Below are 20,388 nucleotides of genomic sequence, written 5' to 3'. Positions count from 1 at the left end.
GTGATTACGTATACTGGTACATTCTGTGTTTAAAGACACGGAACCTGACAACCGTGCGAGGAAACCTAGCAACCCAAAAAACTTCTTTGTACCTGTGTTTACACGAACGAACCTGACGTGAAGAATGTGAATGAAATTGATGCACATCGTTGCAACGTAGGTAAACCGAACAGGTGTTCGTTAGTGAAATGAGAAAGTAAATGACAGAAGTATTTAGCGGACTATAAAGGTAAAGACTGGTCGTGAACTGTCGAGAAACCATTTCTGAGTCCAATATATGTAAGAAAAATGTGTGAGAAAAAAATATATGATAATCAATAAGAAGTGTGTGAACATCTCTCCCACAAAAGAATTAACATGTGCAAATCCTGTACATGGAAATATGGATGCTCTTGTTCAGCATTCAAAAGTGAACAACATTATATATGCAAAGTCATGAATATAAATGATTATAAAAAACACAGTAGTTCATAGTGATCGTTAAGACCCCCCGGGATTATAGTACCCAGGTACTTAATCCAGAACCTTTCTCTGCGTACCAGAGAACGTATTGTAATCTAGCCCTGGAACGTGATCTATTTTTTCTAGAATTGTGAATCTGATCTGAGGAATGGTGTGTGATGCATTGACCCAATGTGTGGCTAGACAGGAGTGCTGGTTTTTGTTGCGAATCTTACTTTTATGTTCGATGATTCGTGTTTTTGATTTTTCTGGAGTTCTGCCTACGTAAACCAACCCGCATGGGCACTGAATTGCGTATATCACCCCCTCAGTGTTACAGTCCGATGTGTGTCATAATGAAATCTTCTTGCCTGTGTGGGGTTGAGCAAAAGTGTTACCTGGAATGATGTTACTGCATTGACCGCAGTTCCATCATTTTCTCATCCCTTTCTGATTAGATGATGTACCGATGGGTCTAGGTTTCAGTAGTTCCTGTAAATTCTTGGATCGGTTGTGCGCGAACAGAGGTTTCTCTCTAAATAGAGTGGTGAAATCTGGTTCTTGCTCGATGATTTCCCAATGTTTTTTGATTATTTTCTTAAGTTTAGGTGACTGTACAGAGTGTTTAAGAACAAATACCTTATAGATTCCATTCACATTCTTCATGTCAGGTTTATTCGTGTAAACACGGGTACAATAAATATTTTTTGGTTGCTAGGTTTCCCAGCACGGTTTCAGGTTCCGTGCCTTTAAACACAGAACATACCAGTATACATCATCACGTTGGTTCGGTTTGGCGAGGACGGTGGCGTTTTGGCGGCTCTTTATGTACACACAAAGGTGAGCATTGTGTATTATTGATGATGATGATGAAAGCTTTATTTCGATATAAAAACATATCATAAAAGCGATACATTACATAATATTAAAAACAATTTAACAATGCACAATGTAAACCCTTCAAAATCAACAACGAGATTAAAAAATGTAATATGGGCATAATATAAAGAACCGGTACAGGCAGAAAACACATTACTGGATCAACAGTTTCTTTGCAGTTCTTATTCGCCAGGCCCAGCCCAGAAATTTTGCTATACAACAAGCAAAAAAGGGTCGGGCATCTGTACGCAATATACGTAAGGCTTCCAAATGTGATCTAGTACCCAAGCTCCTGCATAAGGGCTTCAGCCATCTCAACCTAGGCACCACATAAGCATAGCACTCAAACAACAGATGAGCAACAGACTCAACCCTTAGGTCACAGAAGAGACAATATGGTACAGTTTGTAGAGGTGGTTTCCAGGTGGAAGTGAACAACCCTAAAGGTAGTACTCCTACCCTGAATTTAAAGTACAATGACCTGTCGCCCGAGTTATGGATTAAATCCAGATAGGGTTCCCTGTATGGGAGCTCCTTAAATAACAAAAACTGAGCAGCAGAATTACAATGATTAGGATTGCACAGTCTCTCGTTGTCCACCCATGACCAATAAGCCTTCTTTAGTAATTGTTTTGACGGAGCTGATCTGTTAGCCCACGCGTCTCCTAACCCCAACTCGTGGAGAAGCCGCTTTACCTCCCTGAGCCAGGGTACCTTATGCCAGCCCGAAAGGGATAAGAGTTCACTTAAGGCATCTGCGTAGCTACTCAATTCTGGGACGTTCCATATCCTGTCCCATAATAGAAGGGGGCAAAGCCTTGCTTGCTCACATATTGGACGCGTACCTGCATCTAGCAAGAGTGGAATTGTAGGGGTACTGTGGGGTAACCTCATAAGATCTTTATGGAAGTTATTTTCGAGGTGCGATAAGGTGTCAACTCTCTGAATGCCCCACAGTTCTGCGCCATACAATGCTGCACTCACCACCCTTGCCCTATAGATGTCTAGTAGTGCCCCAATAGGTTTAATGGATGAAGCACGTTGTTCTTTGAGCAGGGCACCAGCGATCCTCTTATGGGTCAAAAACACCTTTTGATGGTGTGCCTTCCATCTCATAGTGTCGCAAAGTCGGATGCCCAGGTAATCAAATTCTTTGACTCTTTCGAGCGGAACAGAGTCGAGAGCAGGGGGGGCAACAGATTTCTTGGGGGGTTAAGAACAAGGAATTTGGTCATGCCTATATTTATAGACAGGCCCTTAGTATCGCAAAAGGCCTTGAAGCTAGAAAGCAACTTTTGGATGCCTGCTGGTGATTTAGAGATTAGAAGGGTGTCATCCGCAAATAGGAGTGTCGGAACTTTCCTCCCAGCCAGGGAGGGTGCATCTGATGGATGTTGGAGAAGATGCTCCACCACTCCGTTGACATAGAGGGAAAACAGAGTGGGGGCAAGCACACATCCCTGGCGGACGCCCCTATTTACAGGGATACTAGATGTTTTTTCCCCTTGAACACCCCATCTAATCTGGGCAAAGTTGCTTTCGTGGAATTTTACAAGCAAAGCCAACAAGTAAGGGGGTAAGCCTAACCTGTCCAGGACATTCCACAATTGGGCGCGTGGGACCAGGTCGAAGGCAGTTCGCAAGTCAATAAAGACTAAATACAAACTGCCCCCACCCAGCACCACCACTTTCCAATATATCATTAAAAGGCGAAATGTCTGCTCGATGGTACCTGTCCCTGTTCTAAAACCTGCTTGGAAATCTGACAGAATCTGGTTTTCTTCAGCCCACTGCAAGATCCTACTTAGTACCACTTTGCCCGCAACCTTTTGTGTTGAGTCCAGCAAACTGATAGGGCGATAGTTAGCTGGGTCGTCCCTACAACCTTTCTTAAAGATAGGGACGACCTCAGCACCCCTCCATGACTCAGGGAGAGAACCTCCCAGCAAGGCCTCATTTAAGAGTGAAGCAATTAGTCTGCTCCACAATAATGGATATTTCTTCAGCAAGTCACCCGGAATCCCATCAGGGCCTGCGGCCTTATTGGTTACAATACACCTGATTGCCCTTTCAACTTCATCAATGGTGAAAGGACAGTCAATATTTGGAATATCAACTGGGGGACTGGGCAAGAGATCCAACCTTGGATGGGGTGCCCCCGGTGGAGCAGAATAAAGCTTGGAAAAGTGGTCAAACCAGACGTCACCAGGGATATTACAGGTTAACTGTTGATCAAGAGGCTTGTCCCTTGCTCTCAGCAAATCCCAAAACCCCTTGGAATCTTTCCTAGTACTTGCCTCCACTAACTCCCACCAAAAATTGTATTCGTGGGCCTCCTTGGCCTCAGCCGCTGTTTTTCTGTAGAATTTCCTTGCGATTCTGATAGTGACCGGGTCCTTGTTTTTTACTGCAGAGATAAGTTCCCCCTTGGCTTCCCGACATTTGGAGGAATACCACTTGTCTCTTGCCTTAGGAACACCTTTCGGTACAACCCTCGCACTGGAATGGGGAATGGTAAACAGTACGCTTAATGCCGCAATAGTTTCTACAAATAGCGATAAAACATCTTGCCTAGGGGGACTTAGGGCATCGAGCCGTGGCCCCAGCACTGACATGATGGACCCAGCTTGCGCCATCCTTACTTCATCCGCTGCTGCCTTTGCCCACTTTAGGCGCCTGCCACAGTTTGAAGGAACAATTTCATGGGTGGATTTCCACTTGTGGGTGAATTTGACTCGGTTCCCAACCTGCCAAGGAGGAATGAGGGTTAAGGAAAGAGGATTATGATCACTATCACAAGTCTCTAAGACCTCCATGTCTTGATGGAAGGGCCAAAGATTATAATTCAACATGATATAGTCAATTCTAGAGGTGTGTCCCGTCCTGTTAAAAGTATGCGCGCCCCTGGAATCCGAATTGGATCGGCCATTTGTTGGTCTCAGGTCGTGTTCCATGCAAAGTGCATTGATGTCTATTGCACTTTGCGTCCATTTGGGGATCGGATCTAGGGTCAGGATAGGGATACCTCTCCTTGTATCTTCTTCAAAAGAGTCCAGTATGTCCTCCCTGGCCAATGGCTCGAAGCAGCAGTTGAAATCGCCTGCAAGGAGAACATAAGAATCGATATTACAGGCAGCTAGATCGCTGCTTAATCCTGTTGAGGATAGGCTTGATGCCCCTCCCCTAGCTCCCCTCAAATAAAGGTTGAAGACTTCTAGCTTCCTTCCCCCTTGGAAGTGAATAGTTATCCTCTGGAGGTCAGGAGATTGAGTGATCCTTTGGCTTACACTTAAACCTAGTGCGATACTGACCCATATAATAAGGCCGCCAGACGGGCGACCTTTGGAACCATGTTGTTGGGAAGCTGGGACAAAGTAGGTTGTGAAGCCTACTCTGTCCCTGGGTTCTAGGCACCAGGTTTCTTGAAGGAGGCAGATGTTATAAGGGTCCAAAAAAGTGTTCCATTCAGGGATTTCAAGGTTACGGGCAAGCCCTGCCACATTCCAGCTTAGAATCTTTAACACGGGTTCATGTGGAGTAATTTCCCTTGGAGAATAGACAGGTCTAGCCGAATAAGTCGCAGGGCCTGCCACCCCTGCAGCCACTCTAGATAACCTTATTGGTGATTCAATCTGCCGGTGTTTGGGATGCAATACTCCTCCGAACGGCATCCTATCTATGGTGACATCCTGAGAGAATGATAGAGGAATCATACGAGGTAGGTCCAGCCGCTTGGCTACATCTTGCGAATCTAACGTGCAAGAAGCGATCAATCCCCCCTCTATAGACAAGGTATGTGGTATTCCTACTGAGCCTAGGGGGCTAGGAACTGAGAGTTCTTTCAACAAGGAGAAAGAATCTGCAAGCCCTGAGGCCTTGGATGAAGATGATTTTTCCATTAGCTGAGAGGCATGTTGCCTAGGGAGTCAATCTACCTCCTCTAGGCTGGCAAACCTGTTGGAGGTTGGAAGACCATTCCAGTGTAAAGGAAAATCCTTTTGGGTGTTAGGGTAGCTCTTCCGTGCTTGGTGATATACCAGTGACCAGTCATCCACCGGAATATATCTGGAAGGTGGTGGATAAAAAAGGAGAGTGGCCTAGGTATGACAGAAGAACCTTCGCTGATGGGCCAAGAGCAGATGTGATGTGCTGTGTGCGGGTCCTCAAAGGTCACCACTATACAGTCCCCGGAGCTGGTTTTCCTTGTGGGACCCACCCATGGAATTCTACGTACCATCAAAACTCTGCTTCTCCGGCCATTGGGAATTGGTCTGTTCGCATTGAGCCAGTGCAGTATCTTGTTCTTCAGAGACCAGTGATTCTCGTGTTGACCATTTCCAATCTGGGGGACGCCCGTCAACACAACCATATAATCATTGGCCTCTGGAGGAAGATCAATGTAACCCCCTCTAAAGTTATTCTTAACAGAAGTGCCCTGGGTTGGTTGGTTAGCCACTTCACTGGGAGGGGATCTAAAAGGGATGCCAGCGTTGGGATTTACTAATGGCTGTGGAATGAAGTGCTTAGGGGCCTTAGGTTTAGAGGCAGCAGCAATTTGATCCACACCCATGGTCCGTGGTTTGGGAACTGGCCGTACAGTGGTTGGTACTGGGGGGGGAGGTTGCGGGGCATGCAATATAGGGGCTGCTGGTGATGGGTCAACAACAGGGAGACCCTGTTTTTCAAGACTTCTCAAGCCGAGAGTGGCCAGGGCAATAATGATCTTTTCCATCTCGAGCAAGTTGTTTTCGATGCGAGAGAGTCTGAGGTCGAGGGGGGAAAGAAGTTTCTTAAGGGTTTCCCAAACTAAACCAATAAATTCCCCTTCATTCCTTTCCAGGCCCTCTACATGTAGGCCCACATCCTCTAAGATGGTAGTGGAGGAAGCAGTGGGTAACCCCTCTCCCCCTCCCTCCCTTGGTGGTTGCTCACTAGAGGTACACTCTCCTTTTGCGTTAGATACTGGGACGCTAGTCAGTATAAGGTGTTGTGCAACTGCAGTTTTTGCCTTCTTGCGAGAGTAGGCAGAGCGGGAGTTACGTTTCCTTTTAGGTTGTTTACCATTTATAATATTACCACTAGGTGATTTGAGAAATACCGGGGGGGGGGGTTTAGAAATAGCAGCCTGTTTGGGAGATACCGCTGGTAGGATCACTTCGTCTGGCTTGGCTGGTGGCTCAAGGGGCGGAAGAGGCGAGGGGGAGATCGGGGTATGATGAACATCAACCTGCGTGACTAGACAATGGGGAATGGCAGGACGCTCCGGGGTAACCACAGTGGCTATGTGGCCTAGGGAGGATTTTTTAGATGTTGCAATGACCTGGGACAATCTTCTAGCAACTGCCAGTTCCATCGAAACCCGAGACTGAAGTTTAGAAATTTCTTGATCTATAGCTAGGTTAGTACGGGTAATAAAATCGTCCATAGGGCCATTGATTGGAGGGCCACTCTTGGCGTCTTTACTCCGAGTTACCCTGGAGCACATAACTTAAGCTACACGAAGGCAACCGCTAAGACTACGAATGGAAATTGGATAATATGGTGGTTTACCTATTTAACTCAGAAGAGATAATAACGCGGGTGAGGCGAAAGAGGGTGGGCCAGACCAGACCGCTCAGACCTCGAACGGCCTCAAACGGCCCGCTCTTAGCCCGGTCTTCGCCCGAGCTGCGTCCCGCGCTGCGGGAGTCTGATTGTCTATTATAGGGGGCGTGGTGGGCGGGAGGCGGGCCAGCGGGGAGAGCGGACCGGATGCTGTCTCCGTGGTCTCGCAGGGACTCCTGGATGCTGGAGTCCCCGCACGCTCGCAGCCCCGCCGAGCCTCACACCCTTACCTCCGCCTTGCTGCTCCTGGTTCCCGGTGAGTGTTAGACTGCGCGCACCTGTGCGAAGCGGCACCCGCGGAGCGGGTGCGGCGAGGAGTTGGCTGATTTGCCCTCGAAGTCCTGCAGCGTCTGTTAGCTAAGCCGGTAAAATAGAGTGCCCCAACAGGTGATGGTGTGGCTCGCCTTTAGAAGCCTCAGGCGGACGGGGGGCGGGCCAGCGGGGAGAGCGGACCGGATGCTGTCTCCGTGGTCTCGCAGGGACTCCTGGATGCTGGAGTCCCCGCACGCTCGCAGCCCCGCCGAGCCTCACACCCTTACCTCCGCCTTGCTGCTCCTGGTTCCCGGTGAGTGTTAGACTGCGCACACCTGTGCGAAGCGGCACCCGCGGAGCGGGTGCGGCGAGGAGTTGGCTGATTTGCCCTCGAAGTCCTGCAGCGTCTGTTAGCTAAGCCGGTAAAATAGAGTGCCCCAAATACAAACTGTGTATTATTAATATGAGGACGTCTCTGTTTTTCTTCAGCCAACGTGACTTCGGTTCCGTTCCTGGTAAGCTTTAGTCCCTCTACACCTACTAAATATCACCTTTCGGCGCCTAGTTTACGAGTCTTACATTGAACTCTTATTCATTTTTTTAGAGACGAACTTTGAACATATAAGATTTTGCAGCGGGGGTAAGATTCTACCTCGCACCAAAGCACGACGTTCATAACTGACGCTCACAAAGTTACATGTCTGCATGACTCGCAGCATTACCAACATTATAAATTAGGCACCACCCGCATTTGATCTTCCACCGGGTGATGCCTGAGTCCTTGTTGGGCATCATTGGACTATTTCTCAATCTTCTTTTAACCTTAGCTGTCTCATGACCAGTTTATTAAATACATATTCTCTTCTTTTTCTGGGAGCTTCCGCTTTCATGTGCAAATCCTATTGCTGTATGTACTGCCTTTTTAAACGAATGTTGGGTCACTTTGTGACATTACCTCCTATTCTCGATTTTGTTGTAGTTTCATGTGGAGGGAGCGCATAATTTCACATCACTATTTGGAAGTACCCCTGAAGAAGGGTTAAAATAACCCGAAATGCATTGGGAATACCATTTCAATTTTTTTAAATATCATGTGTAATTTGGTGTTTGTTAAACACAATAGCAAACAACAGATAGTTGCATACATTCACTTTGAAGTTTACTCATAGAGATTTGAGTTATTTAAAATTGCTTGTACACAATAATATGTTTTGAAGCCTTTTTTGAAACTTTTCTTGTGTTTATTCTGGTTTAATCTCATGAAAATTGTGAAAGACTGTAATGAGAATTTGAAACCCTGGGGACTAACGCTGTGCATTTCGCAGACCTGGGTGCTCCCAGGCCATGGCAAACGTTATTATGAGAGAGGGGTTAGGCCTATACCCCATAGCGAGATAGCACGCAGAAACACTTTAAACCTTTAGATTATTTTTGTATCCACACTTGAGTCTATACTAAGAAGTGTGCAGGTCTACCCACATACAAGGTTATCTGTGATCTGTCCATCTCATTCTGTAAAAGAATGTCATTTTTGCAAAAACAATAACCCTTAGAGGTAGAAGATAATCTATTAGAGGGACACTGGAGGAAGCCAGGGCACCAAAAGAAAGGACGAAACAGAAGACAAAAGAGGGTTCCTCTACTGCACTACCTTCCTCTTGTGAATAGGTCGTTCTAGGGAGAATAAACATAAAAGATGCCACCATCACCATTCTAAGCACTCCGACCTATCACAGGAGCATTGGTTGACACCGAAACTATCTGCACTGAGATGTTCATCGAGGCTCAAAGGCAACTCCAACATAAGAGCCTCTATCTTATCAGCGTTTTTACTGTAGGAGGCTGGTTTAGTGTATGGTGCACACTCATTTAATAGAAGCACCTTGCACTAATCCAGACAACCATTATGGTGAGTTTGTTGGTCTTAGACACCCATAGAAAGTACTCTAAGTGGTAGCTGTGGAAAGTAGCCTTAAGGCTCAGCCCAGAAGGAGTGATAAACCGCTTGTTTCACCAGAACTAATCATATAGATTAGGTTAAACGAAAAAGAACCACACAGAGTAGGTATACAAATATGTATATTTATTATACACACTCACTAACACATTGGTATATCTCCTACCAGAGATATCAACACAATGTACACAATACTTCAAATGTAAACAGGCAACTAAGATCGAATACACAATTGTCTCCAGGAGGAGACCAAACCGTATACTAAAGAAGTGGAATGAGAACTGCAAACAAAGTCGGGACTTGGACCAGAAGACTCAGAAGAGTTGGGGAGACAAGGAACCACCCCAGGTAAGTACAGAGGATCCTCAAGGAGGCGAACTTGTGGTTGGACACAAATGTACCCAAATGCACTGCAGTCTACGGTTATCTTGCATATGTTTTTTCCTTTTATGTATTGTATCTAGACCGAGTGGTTATCGATCTCTTTGTATGCACACTGTGATTCTCCATATGGATCACTGAAAGAATATCGACTACCACAATATCGAGTACCCAAAATATCGAGGAGAAAATATCTACTACAAAAATATCGAGTTTGTATGTACAAACAGGTAAGTACAAAAATATCGACTACAAAATATCGTTTACAAAAATATCGTTGTAAAAAATATCGACTTTACTAAAAACAATGTTTAATTACATTAATATAAAAATTTAATTACTAAAATATAATTAACAATACTTAAAATAACTTTTAATAATTAAATATTTAATGAAAGTAAAAAAAAAATATTTTTTTAATCATATTTCTTAAAACATATATATATAGTAACAAAATTTAATTAAATAATAGGCAATATTGTATATGTACCCCAAAAACCCAAAACTGACCCTGAACCCTAAAAATACCCCTTTACCCAAAAACTAAAAACTGACCCTGAACCCTAAAAATACCCCTTTACCCAAAAACTAAAAACTGACCCTGAACCTTAAAAATACCCCTTTACCCAAAAACTAAAAACTGACCCTGAACCCTAAAAATACCCCTTTACCCAAAAACTGAAAACTGACCCTGAACCCTAAAAATACCCCTTTACCCAAAAACTGAAAACTGACCCTGAACCCTAAAAATACCCCTTTACCCAAAAACTGAAAACTGACCCTGAACCCTAAAAATACCCCTTTACCCAAAAACTGAAAACTGACCCTGAACCCTAAAAATACCCCTTTACCCAAAAACTAAAAATTGACCCTGAACCCTAAAAATACCCCTTTACCCAAAAACTGAAAACTGACCCTGAACCCTAAAAATACCCCTTTACCCAAAAACTGAAAACTGACCCTGAACCCTAAAAATACCCCTTTACCCAAAAACTGAAAACTGACCCTGAACCCTAAAAATACCCCTTTACCCAAAAACTGAAAACTGACCCTGAACCCTAAAAATACCCCTTTACCCAAAAACTGAAAACTGACCCTGAACCCTAAAAATACCCCTTTACCCAAAAACTAAAAACTGACCCTGAACCCTAAAAATACCCCTTTCATTTAACATAATTACCAATTAATCAATTAAATAAAATTAATTACCAATTACATTTTAATTAATTAACAAATATTTTTTAATTAACAATTAATTAAATATTACTACCAATTATTAAATTAACATATTTAATTAATTATAATTAAATTACTTCCCACCCTATTCCCCTATAAACCCACAACCCGCTAGAGAAAATACATTATTTTAATTGACATAATTAGCAATTAATCAATGAAATAAAATTAATTACCAATTAAATTTTAAATAATTAACATATATTATTTAATTACCAATTAATTAATTATTACTACCAATTAATAAATTTACATATTTAATTAATTATAATTAAATTACTTCCCACCCTATTCCCCTATAAACCCACAACCCGCTACAGAATTAAATTACACAATAATTAAAAAAATAATTAAAAATAATTATAAAATAAATTGACACTTTTCACACATATTATAACATAAACACACTATAAATAATTAAATATTATTTAAAAAACTATATTTTTTACTATCTAGATTATATACTTGGATATTTTCACTGTCTATATTATTTACAGTCGATATTACTTCACTTACCTTAAAAACGATATTTTGGCTGTCGATATTCTGTCTAGTCGATATTTTCTCCAAACGATATTTAAAACTCGATATTCTGTCCAGACGATATTTTGGAGTCGATATTATGTCTGTGCACCTCTCCATATATGCCCTATGATTGTTTTGAACTATAATAAAATGTTTTTTTTAAAAAAAAGAAGAAGGACCCTTCTCAGTGGACCCTGAAGAAGGCAGAAGGTTGGAGAGTCAGCGCCCAAGTGCATACCCCAGGAAGCAGGATACCTACATCAGGGAAGCCGGGTGCATAGGTGTGAAGTGATGTCGGAAATCGCCGTAGACCACAATGTAGGACTTCAGGAAAGATGGAAGAGTCCGGTGGATTCTAAGGATGGATTCTTGAAGAGAAGTACCTGCAAGCAGACGGGACAGAGTCTATGCCACTCAGAAGTGACCAGGAGGCAAGTAAGGCCAATGACCACAGATGAAGGAATGATGACGGTGAACTTGTCGCTGCAGCTGTGAGGACCAGTTAAGGCTGTGGATGACCAGGTGCCATTCACGAGGTGTCCCACAGCGGGAGTCAAGAACCAGGGGGTAGGTGTCTGGCGGGAGCATTAACAAGCCTTGGCAGCAGCAACAGACCAGGTAAATGAAAAAAAGGTGCATCATTGGAACCAGCAGGGTCAAAAGGACTCTCCAATTGCGGGAGAGTCAGAACAGGCGCAAGGAAGCAGGGGAGCCTACTGAAGCCAAAGAAGACCCTCAAGTGGACCCACAGGCCAAAAGCACAGGAGTCGCAAAAGAACTTCAAGCAGCACACCAAAGATGCAGACCCATGGTACAGAGGATACGGTGAGGACGAAGATCTTGGCAGGAAAAGATTCTGGAGGCTGGAGCTTCTTGTAGCCCGAAGATATCTGGAGGACAGAGCCAACAAGCCTTGGCAACAGCAAGTCGACGTAGTGCACAGGGGTTCTGTTCCAGCGGTTTCAACGATGGATACTGGCCTCAAACTTGCTGTGCTGAGAGGACAGGTCAGGTAGTTGCAGAACCACCACCTGAGTTTCTGAGCCTTTTGGGGTCTGTGGGACATCAGGAGGAGCAGACCGGTCAACTTCAGATGCAAGGGAGTGACTCCTTCCATCCAAGGGAGATTCCTTCGGGTGTCTTTGATGCCCTCCGGCCGGGAGGGGAACCTGGGTGAAACACAGGCACAGACGATGAAGAAGACTTGCAGAACAGAGAGACCAGGAGCAGTAGGAGTCTTCTTTAGTTAAGTCTCGGTCACAGACGAAGTCAAGTGAAGTACAAGGTGCCCAGATGGTTAAAGTTGAAGTGATTTCAAGTTTGAATCTTGTCCCACACGAACCTGAAGAGCCACCCACAGTTAAGCCTTTAAGTACCCGAGGGAACAGGTTGGGACGATTCAAGGATCCCTCCCAGAGGATTGGCTGGACAGAGGGGAGGATACTCACATGCCCTTTGTCCAATTTTGCACCAGTGGGGAGCCATGGGCTTCCTGAACTGGCTCAAACGCAAGGAGGCCACCAAATGTACCCTTCAAAGCGCCCCTATCCCAGCCCTCTACACTAGTCACGTCTGGGAGAGCCCCCCAGTACATGGGATCTTACATCCAGCACTGGAATAAGTGTTGGGGTAGGATTCCAACATGTTTGATACCAAACATGACCGGTTTTGGTGCAGCATATTATTAGTTATATATCTTGTAATTGAATTGAGGTCCACTATTGTATTAAATGGCTGACCGCACTTAAAAAGCCAGAGAATCGACTCCGGAGTTTGTAGGGGTGCCTTACTCATTCAGGGGCACTGTCACACTTGTAACTAAGCACCCTACCCTCAGGACTGAAGAGCATGCAATAGGGGTGACAAGCACCAACTCACACCGCCTGCAATGTCAGGCCTGTAGACTTGTCTCTCATGGGTGGCATAAGCCCTGGTGTACCTTTGCCCTGGGTACCTTGGTACCATATACTAGGGACTTACAAGGGTGCACCAGCAGCCAATTGTGGAGGTACCAAAGTACTTACTTTTGTCAAATTTAATGAGAGAGCAGAGTGACTGGGGTCCTGATTAGCAGGATCCCAGTCAGACTAGTCAGAAAACAGCATAACACCAGCAAAAAGTGGGGGTGACCATGAGAGTAGATCGTACTTTCCTACAGTTAGCAACAAGATTGACTCCTTAAACGCCAAGACCTCCACACTTGACATCTACACCACCGATTAAACAAGTCAAGGCTTCGCCACCATGAAGATGACTAAAAGACACAATTCGATGTCGAAGCATTCCAGTGCATAATCAGCTATGTGGAAACTGTACCACATAGCTTGCCACAGAGTCTGAAGATTTTGTCGAGTTGGCATTCATTCAGGTTCCACTTGTGGCCCTCTCAGGAAGCTCAACTGTTGTGTACTGGTAGGTGTTCTGCAGATAGTGACATCTGATGTTGTATGGCCCGGTTCCACAGTCTTTGGGATTTCTTTGATAGGATCTGCAACCCTGCCCTTACGTTTGTTTACGTGATACTGGAGGTACTAATGTGAAGCTGTATCAGTAACAAAGGCGCTTTGATCAGGGAGGAAAGGATTGCAAGGCTTGTCTTTAGCTCTGCGTTCTGGGGCATTTCCATGCAGGCCTGCATCTTCCTGTGAGGACAGAATTATTCTCCTGACCTGAAAGAAATTATCATGCCCAAACCATGACCTGAATAGCCAAACGGATAGATAATGGAGAATAAACAGGACAGTGTGATTCATACTTGACAACATTAGTACTGAAAACTTTAATTTATTAAACCTAGTAAATTTGACAAATTGATAACCCTGAGGACTGCGTGAAATAAATCTCATAATAAAGTGGATCTATTCGTTTGTATGAACTTCATAAATTAGTGCTCTTTGTCCTAACGAAGATATGAAAGAAGATTGTGAAACACATGTTGGCAAGTTGGAGTAAAAATTAAGTAACAGCTATTTATCTAAATTAAGTGATTGTGGCAAACCAGAGTAAAAGAATGCACGCCAAATAATAGGGCATTTAGTTAAATATCAATTGCTTTAGATGAATATATATAATCAATCTAACAAATATATGTTAGAATTTTGTGATAGGGATTTGGGTTTTCAAATCAGTTAAGAAATATAATTTGCACGGCTTGTATCTCAGAGGTCGACCGCTCTAGCCGTAAGGCTACATCCTCTCCCCGAAATAGCCTCAGGGTTTTTTTGTGGAGGTTTCTGTGCACTGAAACAATACTCCTTTTATTAGCCAGCAGTCCAGGATTAGAAAGACCTGCTGATTCACAAAGTAGTAACCTTACTCCAAAGCAGCAGAGGACGCTGCATTTGGGCAAAGGAGCATCTCCGCCCCACCCCCTTCCCTGTGGGCACAGAAAAAGTGACAAATAACACGGTAATAAAGTGCTTTATTACCATTTTAGTTTTTGCTCTGCACCCGCCGGAGCGGGGTCATGTGGGGGCAGTGTGGCCCCCACAACAGCAGGTCAGCTAAACACCCCTTTCTTCACGCTTATGGGTGCGATGGAGTGAGTACTTGTCTTTCTTTGTGAAAATACCTGGCTTTCAAAGAGGCCAGTTGCAATTATCATTCAAAGTGCTCTCATTTCAACCCAGATCGCCTCCATGAATCTTCTCCAAAGTCCATGGCACTGGTGGTGACCTATCTCAGGGGGCTTGGACACCAGCGGCCTGATTCACAAAGGTAACTTACATCTGTGAGTAACTCACACTTTTGAGTATGTTTACTACTTTTTGTCTATTTACAAAATCTGCGTGTAAATGTACTCCAAAAGTGTAACTTAAATGTCTCATCCAAACTAAAAGCTTATTCAAAAAGGTAACTTACAATTTTAAGTAATTTACACCTGTAATATACCCATACACCTTTAAGTACCTTTACACTCAGATTTTGTGAATAGCCAAAAGTAGTTACTCAAAAAGTGTAAGAGCAAATTACATGTATAAATACCTATAAAAAGTGTTTGTGACCTTTCAGGGCCTGATTCACAAAGGTAACTTACACTTTAGAATAATTTACATTTTTGAGTAAATTTACTGCTTTTTGGCTAATCAAAATCCGTAAATTTACTCCAAAATGTAACTCGCATGACTCCTCCAAATTGAAGGGCCTGGGGGCTATACTATTTTAAGTAATTTACAAATAAGTAATTTACAATTTTGAGCAGTGGCGGCTGGCGACATTTCAAAGTGGTGAGCGAGTAAAGAGGCTGTACTTTCTCGCTGTCTCTTACTTTTTCCCACCGACCCACGCTGTTTCCTTTCTTCTCCATCTGAAATCCCTCCTTTTGTTGTGTTTTCCCTTATCAAAAAAACGTCCTTCCTAGGCTTCTTTCTCTATTTCATCCCTTCACTTTTCCCTTTCTCTGTAAAGTCCACAGATGAAACTTCCTATTTGAGATTCCTTACTTTACCATTTCCTTCTATCACTGCAAACTACAGAACTCACTCCTGCACACCGAGGAGGGAGCGCAGACACAGACTCTGAACCAATGTACAAGAAACAGTCGCACAACCAGTTTATTTCACCACCATGGTCTGTGTTCATCATAAGCAGGGCTGGAATGGCCGTAACAGGCACCGGGCATTTCCCCGGTGGGTTGGAGGGGTGGGGATCGGTTTTGTGCCCTTGGGGGTCAGTTTTGCAATATCGGCTCCCTGTAACAAAAGCGGGACTTCCAAACACTGATTCCCTATTAAAGGCCACATCCATGACTCTGCTTCAAACCTCTTGCCTGAGGAATGTACAATGCAGCCAGTCCTGCCTGCACAGCACTGCTCCTCTCGCTAGCTGCTTAAAACCCGTACTAGAGACGTCCATAACAGAACTTATTATAACTGAGGAAGCTTTTTTGCCTTTCTGCAAGATTACCGTGATTACGTTTGACTTCGGGGAAGAGGCTTAGGAAAGATGCATTGTCTGGCTGCATTTGTTAGTTGGCTGATACTTGTTGTCTAATGTTGTCCAGCAATCTTCTTTGCCTATGTGGCGGAGATTGTATGGGGTACCTGCATTACAGCCGGAGGCACTCAAGGCTGCCCTATGTGGCATGGAGGTGTGTTCTCCTCAGCCTTGTAGTTCTTTCCTAGACTCAGTACACCTTAGCAGGTATCTGAAGGCCCTTTAGACTTTCATTCCAGATGAGATCAATTATAGGAATTCACCTCATTGTTTAGCTTTGTGGCTTTCTGATGTCATAGCGAACAGACTGTGTCCATTAAGGAATGAAACCCATGATAACCTCAGGCAGTGAATCGGCAGGAGGCTGAACGGACGGACGGGTCAGTGGCTATAGTCACAATATAGTTATCCATCTGTCCCTATGGTAGGTAGAACATCTTCCTGAATTTCACCCTCTCCTTTCTCCTCATCTGAAAACGGATCATCTGGTAACGGAAGGATAGATGTACTGGGTACTGGAACCTGTTGTGGAACAAACAGTGTATGAGCCCAGTTCAGCTGCCTGTGGGGCTCTGGAGGGGATTGTGGAGCAGTATGTGGTTGCAACAGACGACTCTGCTTTGGCAAAGAACGAGGCCTCTGGATTCATCTGGATTTGAGGCTGCTGAGCAGGTGGTGGCATGGATGGTAGTGGTGCAGGTGGTGGCATGGATGGCTGTGGTGCAGGTGCCACCCATGGCTTCTCAGGGATTCTGATGTGGAGTCTGCTAACATCTGCTGTAAGTCTTTGGTTAAAGATGAAGGACTGTGAACCATGGGTCGGCAATGATTTGCTCTTTTTCTTCGTGTGATTCATGATCATACTGCCATCACTTATCATCCTCACTTTCTTGAATTGCCTGGTAGGATTTGCTGCTTCCTTCCCTACCACCTTCTTAATCCATGCCCCCTTGTGGTGAGTTTGTCTACGTACTCTTCATTGGAATCCGGGCATTTTACCGTGAACTGTGTTGGGCTTTAGGGAGGCTAACAGGACCATTATCTTAAGAATCCCAGGTATCCAGCACCTTATGTGATGCACCTTTGCTCCAAGAGGTGTGCTCTGGCAAGCAGGGCTGCTGCAATGCCACTTTCCAAAAAGATTATCTTGGAGGTTCGATCAGGTTGTCACATCAACTGTGCTGTTATTAACTGTGCGGCATTCACAGTGCTGCCATTAGTGGTGTTCTTGTAAACTGTGCTTTCATCATTGATAGGGTTGCCTACGGTGGGATCATTTATTCCAGCATTTGAGGTGTTGCTTTTGTGGATGGTGCCACTGTTGCTGCAGTTGTGATTGGCATCAACAGTGCCCTTGTCGAGTTGCTCTAAACTGTACAGGTAAACTGTTGTCATTCTAAAGAAGTGACCCTGTCTTGCATCAACACCTCATGCAGAGACGCGCAGTGACTCTCACTGGTGGTGATTTCTTGCTGGTGGAAGTCTCCACCTGCCACGTCTTAGCCTTTTATACCTGGGCTAGCTTATGCCCAGCTAAGCATCTGCCCACAGCTTTCTGGAAGCTAAAAAACTATCATGTGGACTCTAGTGTGCCTCCTCTTTTGGCACTTAGATATGAGCACCACTGTGCTCTCTCCCTTAGAAAACGTGCATATATACCTGAGAGCATACTAGGATATTTATTCCAGTTTGACATAAATTCCATCTTATCTTCTAATTGGTATATCTATATTTCGGAGTACTTCCTCATCTAACATACCTGCCCATTTAATACAGTTTCCAGTCTCCTTTTGCCACACCGAGTACAAGTAGCAATCTATCCTACCTTGTTAAACTTAAACACACATTTCACAGTATCTCCTCCACTGGAACACATACAAATATACCCGGCTTACACATTATCCGGGTTTACTGAGCAATATACCAGGTTGGAACACCTCTGCGTGCACTAACATTTCCACTCTCACACTTAAAGATGTAGACAGACTATAGAGTGTGCCATTTCTAGGCACATTGACATCACTGTCCCCCCTTCCAAGGCCCGCTCAAGAATACACTGCATGGTGGCCCCACTTTCATGACACTCACACATGTGTTCAGCAGACCCCGGTCTTGGGCCACTTTCAGATCTATTTCCGCTCACTTACACATATACTCCAGCGTGCCCACCCGGCGGCCCAGCTGCTTGAGCACCAGAGGGTTGAAGGGCTGCGCGCTCCCGAAGTCAATGATTTTGATGGTGTTCATGTATGACACAATGATGTTCTCAGGCTTGATGTCGAGGTGTATGATGCGATTGTCATGAAGAAACTCGAGGCCCTGCAGGATTTGAAGGATGTAATTCACCACGTCGTCCTCCGAGTACCGAAACCTGGGGAGGAGAATGATGACAAAGCAGGAGGCAGATGAGTGTACCCAACCGGCAGCAGTGTAACACAAAGAACACATGACCTAGTGGTAATGCACTTCACCTCATCAAACATGGAGAACAGAGCACAGATCTAAAGAAAACGAAATAAAGGAAAAAGGCTCCGAACGTCCTTTCCACTTTACGGGTGTTATTACAGACCCTCATCGGTACCATCACTAGGAGTACATATACTCGGTGAAGTCCTTGATGGAGACAATTCCCTTCTTGGGGATTCTGACACTCTTAATCCTTCATCTCTCTTCTTCATCACTAGAAGCTCTCCCAAAATCGGTTTAGTCCACTTCACTCAAAAGGTCAGTTCTAAATTGGTTTTTACAATATGTACAAAATATTTAGATAAATAGAGGAAAGTAGTGTTTGCACTGAGAAGGAATGGACTGCCGCCGAGCTTCACAATGATGATTCTTTATACACATTACCTTCAGCACTGTATGAGGCCACGGATGATATTCAGAGTATGGATCAGTATGCTTTAACCATCCTCACACCTGCTACCTCTCCTATCACTTGGTGAATTTATGCTTGTTTTTGACCCTGTTGTGCTACAAAAATATCATGTACAGACATAGATCAGAAAATATTAGTAATGCTGTTTGCTGATAAGTATAATTCACAAAAAAAAATCTGTACAGACGTGCCTCCATGGTAAACAGTGTGAGAAGTTGGCCTGATATGTGATGTCCACTATTCTAGTGAGCACCCTGTATCAGTCCAAACAACCCTTATGATGGTGGTTGTAAAGTCAACCGTATAGACCAGCTATCCTAGTGGTAGCATGGACAAAGCAGTCTTAGGCTAAACTCAAAAGGGCATGTGAAGCCAGCTGTTTTACCATATGTAACCCTTTTAATACCAAATGAAAGGACACCACACAGGTTATATATCAAAATATATATGTATTTATTTCTAACACAACCCTCTGAACTCTTTATGAGGTCAGAGGCACCAGCACATAACAAGATACTCAATTATCATACAATAACTTGCACAAAATACAGTAGGGCCCTAGGGGCACGTAAAACCATACACTAAAATAGTGGTATAAGAACTACGTCACGGACAAAGGATAGGCCTAGGGCCTAGGGAATCGCTGGGGCTACGCTGTACTAAGGAGAGTTAGGGAGCAGGAGGCCCACGGGATGCGTGTGCAGTGTCGTTACACGCACGCGAGTTACCATAGAGTTAGAATGGGACCGAAAGAATTGGAAACTAGTTCTTTTAGGAGAAAGCTACTTAAAACTTAGACACTAGGATAGTCAATACCCACAGGAGCACCGAAGTACTCGCGTTACCTCACCCACAGGAAGCGGGTGCATAGGTGTAAAAGTGTGTCGGGTTTCGTCGCTGATTCCTATGGAGCCTTGAAGAAAGATGCTGCAGGCGACCAGGAGAGAAGTGTCCGGGTGGATCCAAGGGCGGATTGAGGATGAAGAATACCTGAGAGCAGATGGGACAGAGTCTGGATCACTAGCCAGTGACCAGGAAGGAACCAGGAAGGAACCAGGCGATGTCGGGATGCGATCAGGTGATGTTGTGAAGCTTGCTTCTGCAGCCACGTGGACCAGGAGGCGTCGACGGCGACCAGGAGCTGGATACGGACTGTCCCACGAAGGATCTCGCTGTTGGCGGCATCGGCTTCCGGATTGGAGTCAACAGGCCTTGGCAAATGCTACCCACGCAGGAATCGAATATTTGCTTCGGGATAGACCAGCAAGGTCTATGGGGCTTCTCCTTTGCAGGGAAGCAG

The 20,388-nt window shown here is 44.5% G+C and overlaps 1 protein-coding gene across 4 annotated transcripts in view; it reads right to left on the bottom strand.

Annotated features, from left to right (window-relative positions):
- SPEG (striated muscle enriched protein kinase) overlaps positions 1–20,388 on the bottom strand; it is a 1,484,310-nt gene that overhangs the window by 34,484 nt on the left and 1,429,438 nt on the right. For all 4 annotated transcript variants that reach the window (XM_078679189.1, XM_078679190.1, XM_078679187.1 and 1 more), the window contains exon 38: positions 18,358–18,581. In XM_078679189.1, the coding sequence (XP_078535315.1) occupies positions 18,358–18,581 (224 nt within the window). The remainder of the gene's footprint in view (positions 1–18,357; positions 18,582–20,388) is intronic.

Source organism: Lissotriton helveticus, chromosome 3_1, assembly GCF_964261635.1.
Source record: "Lissotriton helveticus chromosome 3_1, aLisHel1.1, whole genome shotgun sequence".
Lineage (NCBI taxonomy): Eukaryota > Metazoa > Chordata > Amphibia > Caudata > Salamandridae > Lissotriton > Lissotriton helveticus.
This window is presented reverse-complemented; position numbering and strand designations above follow the sequence as displayed.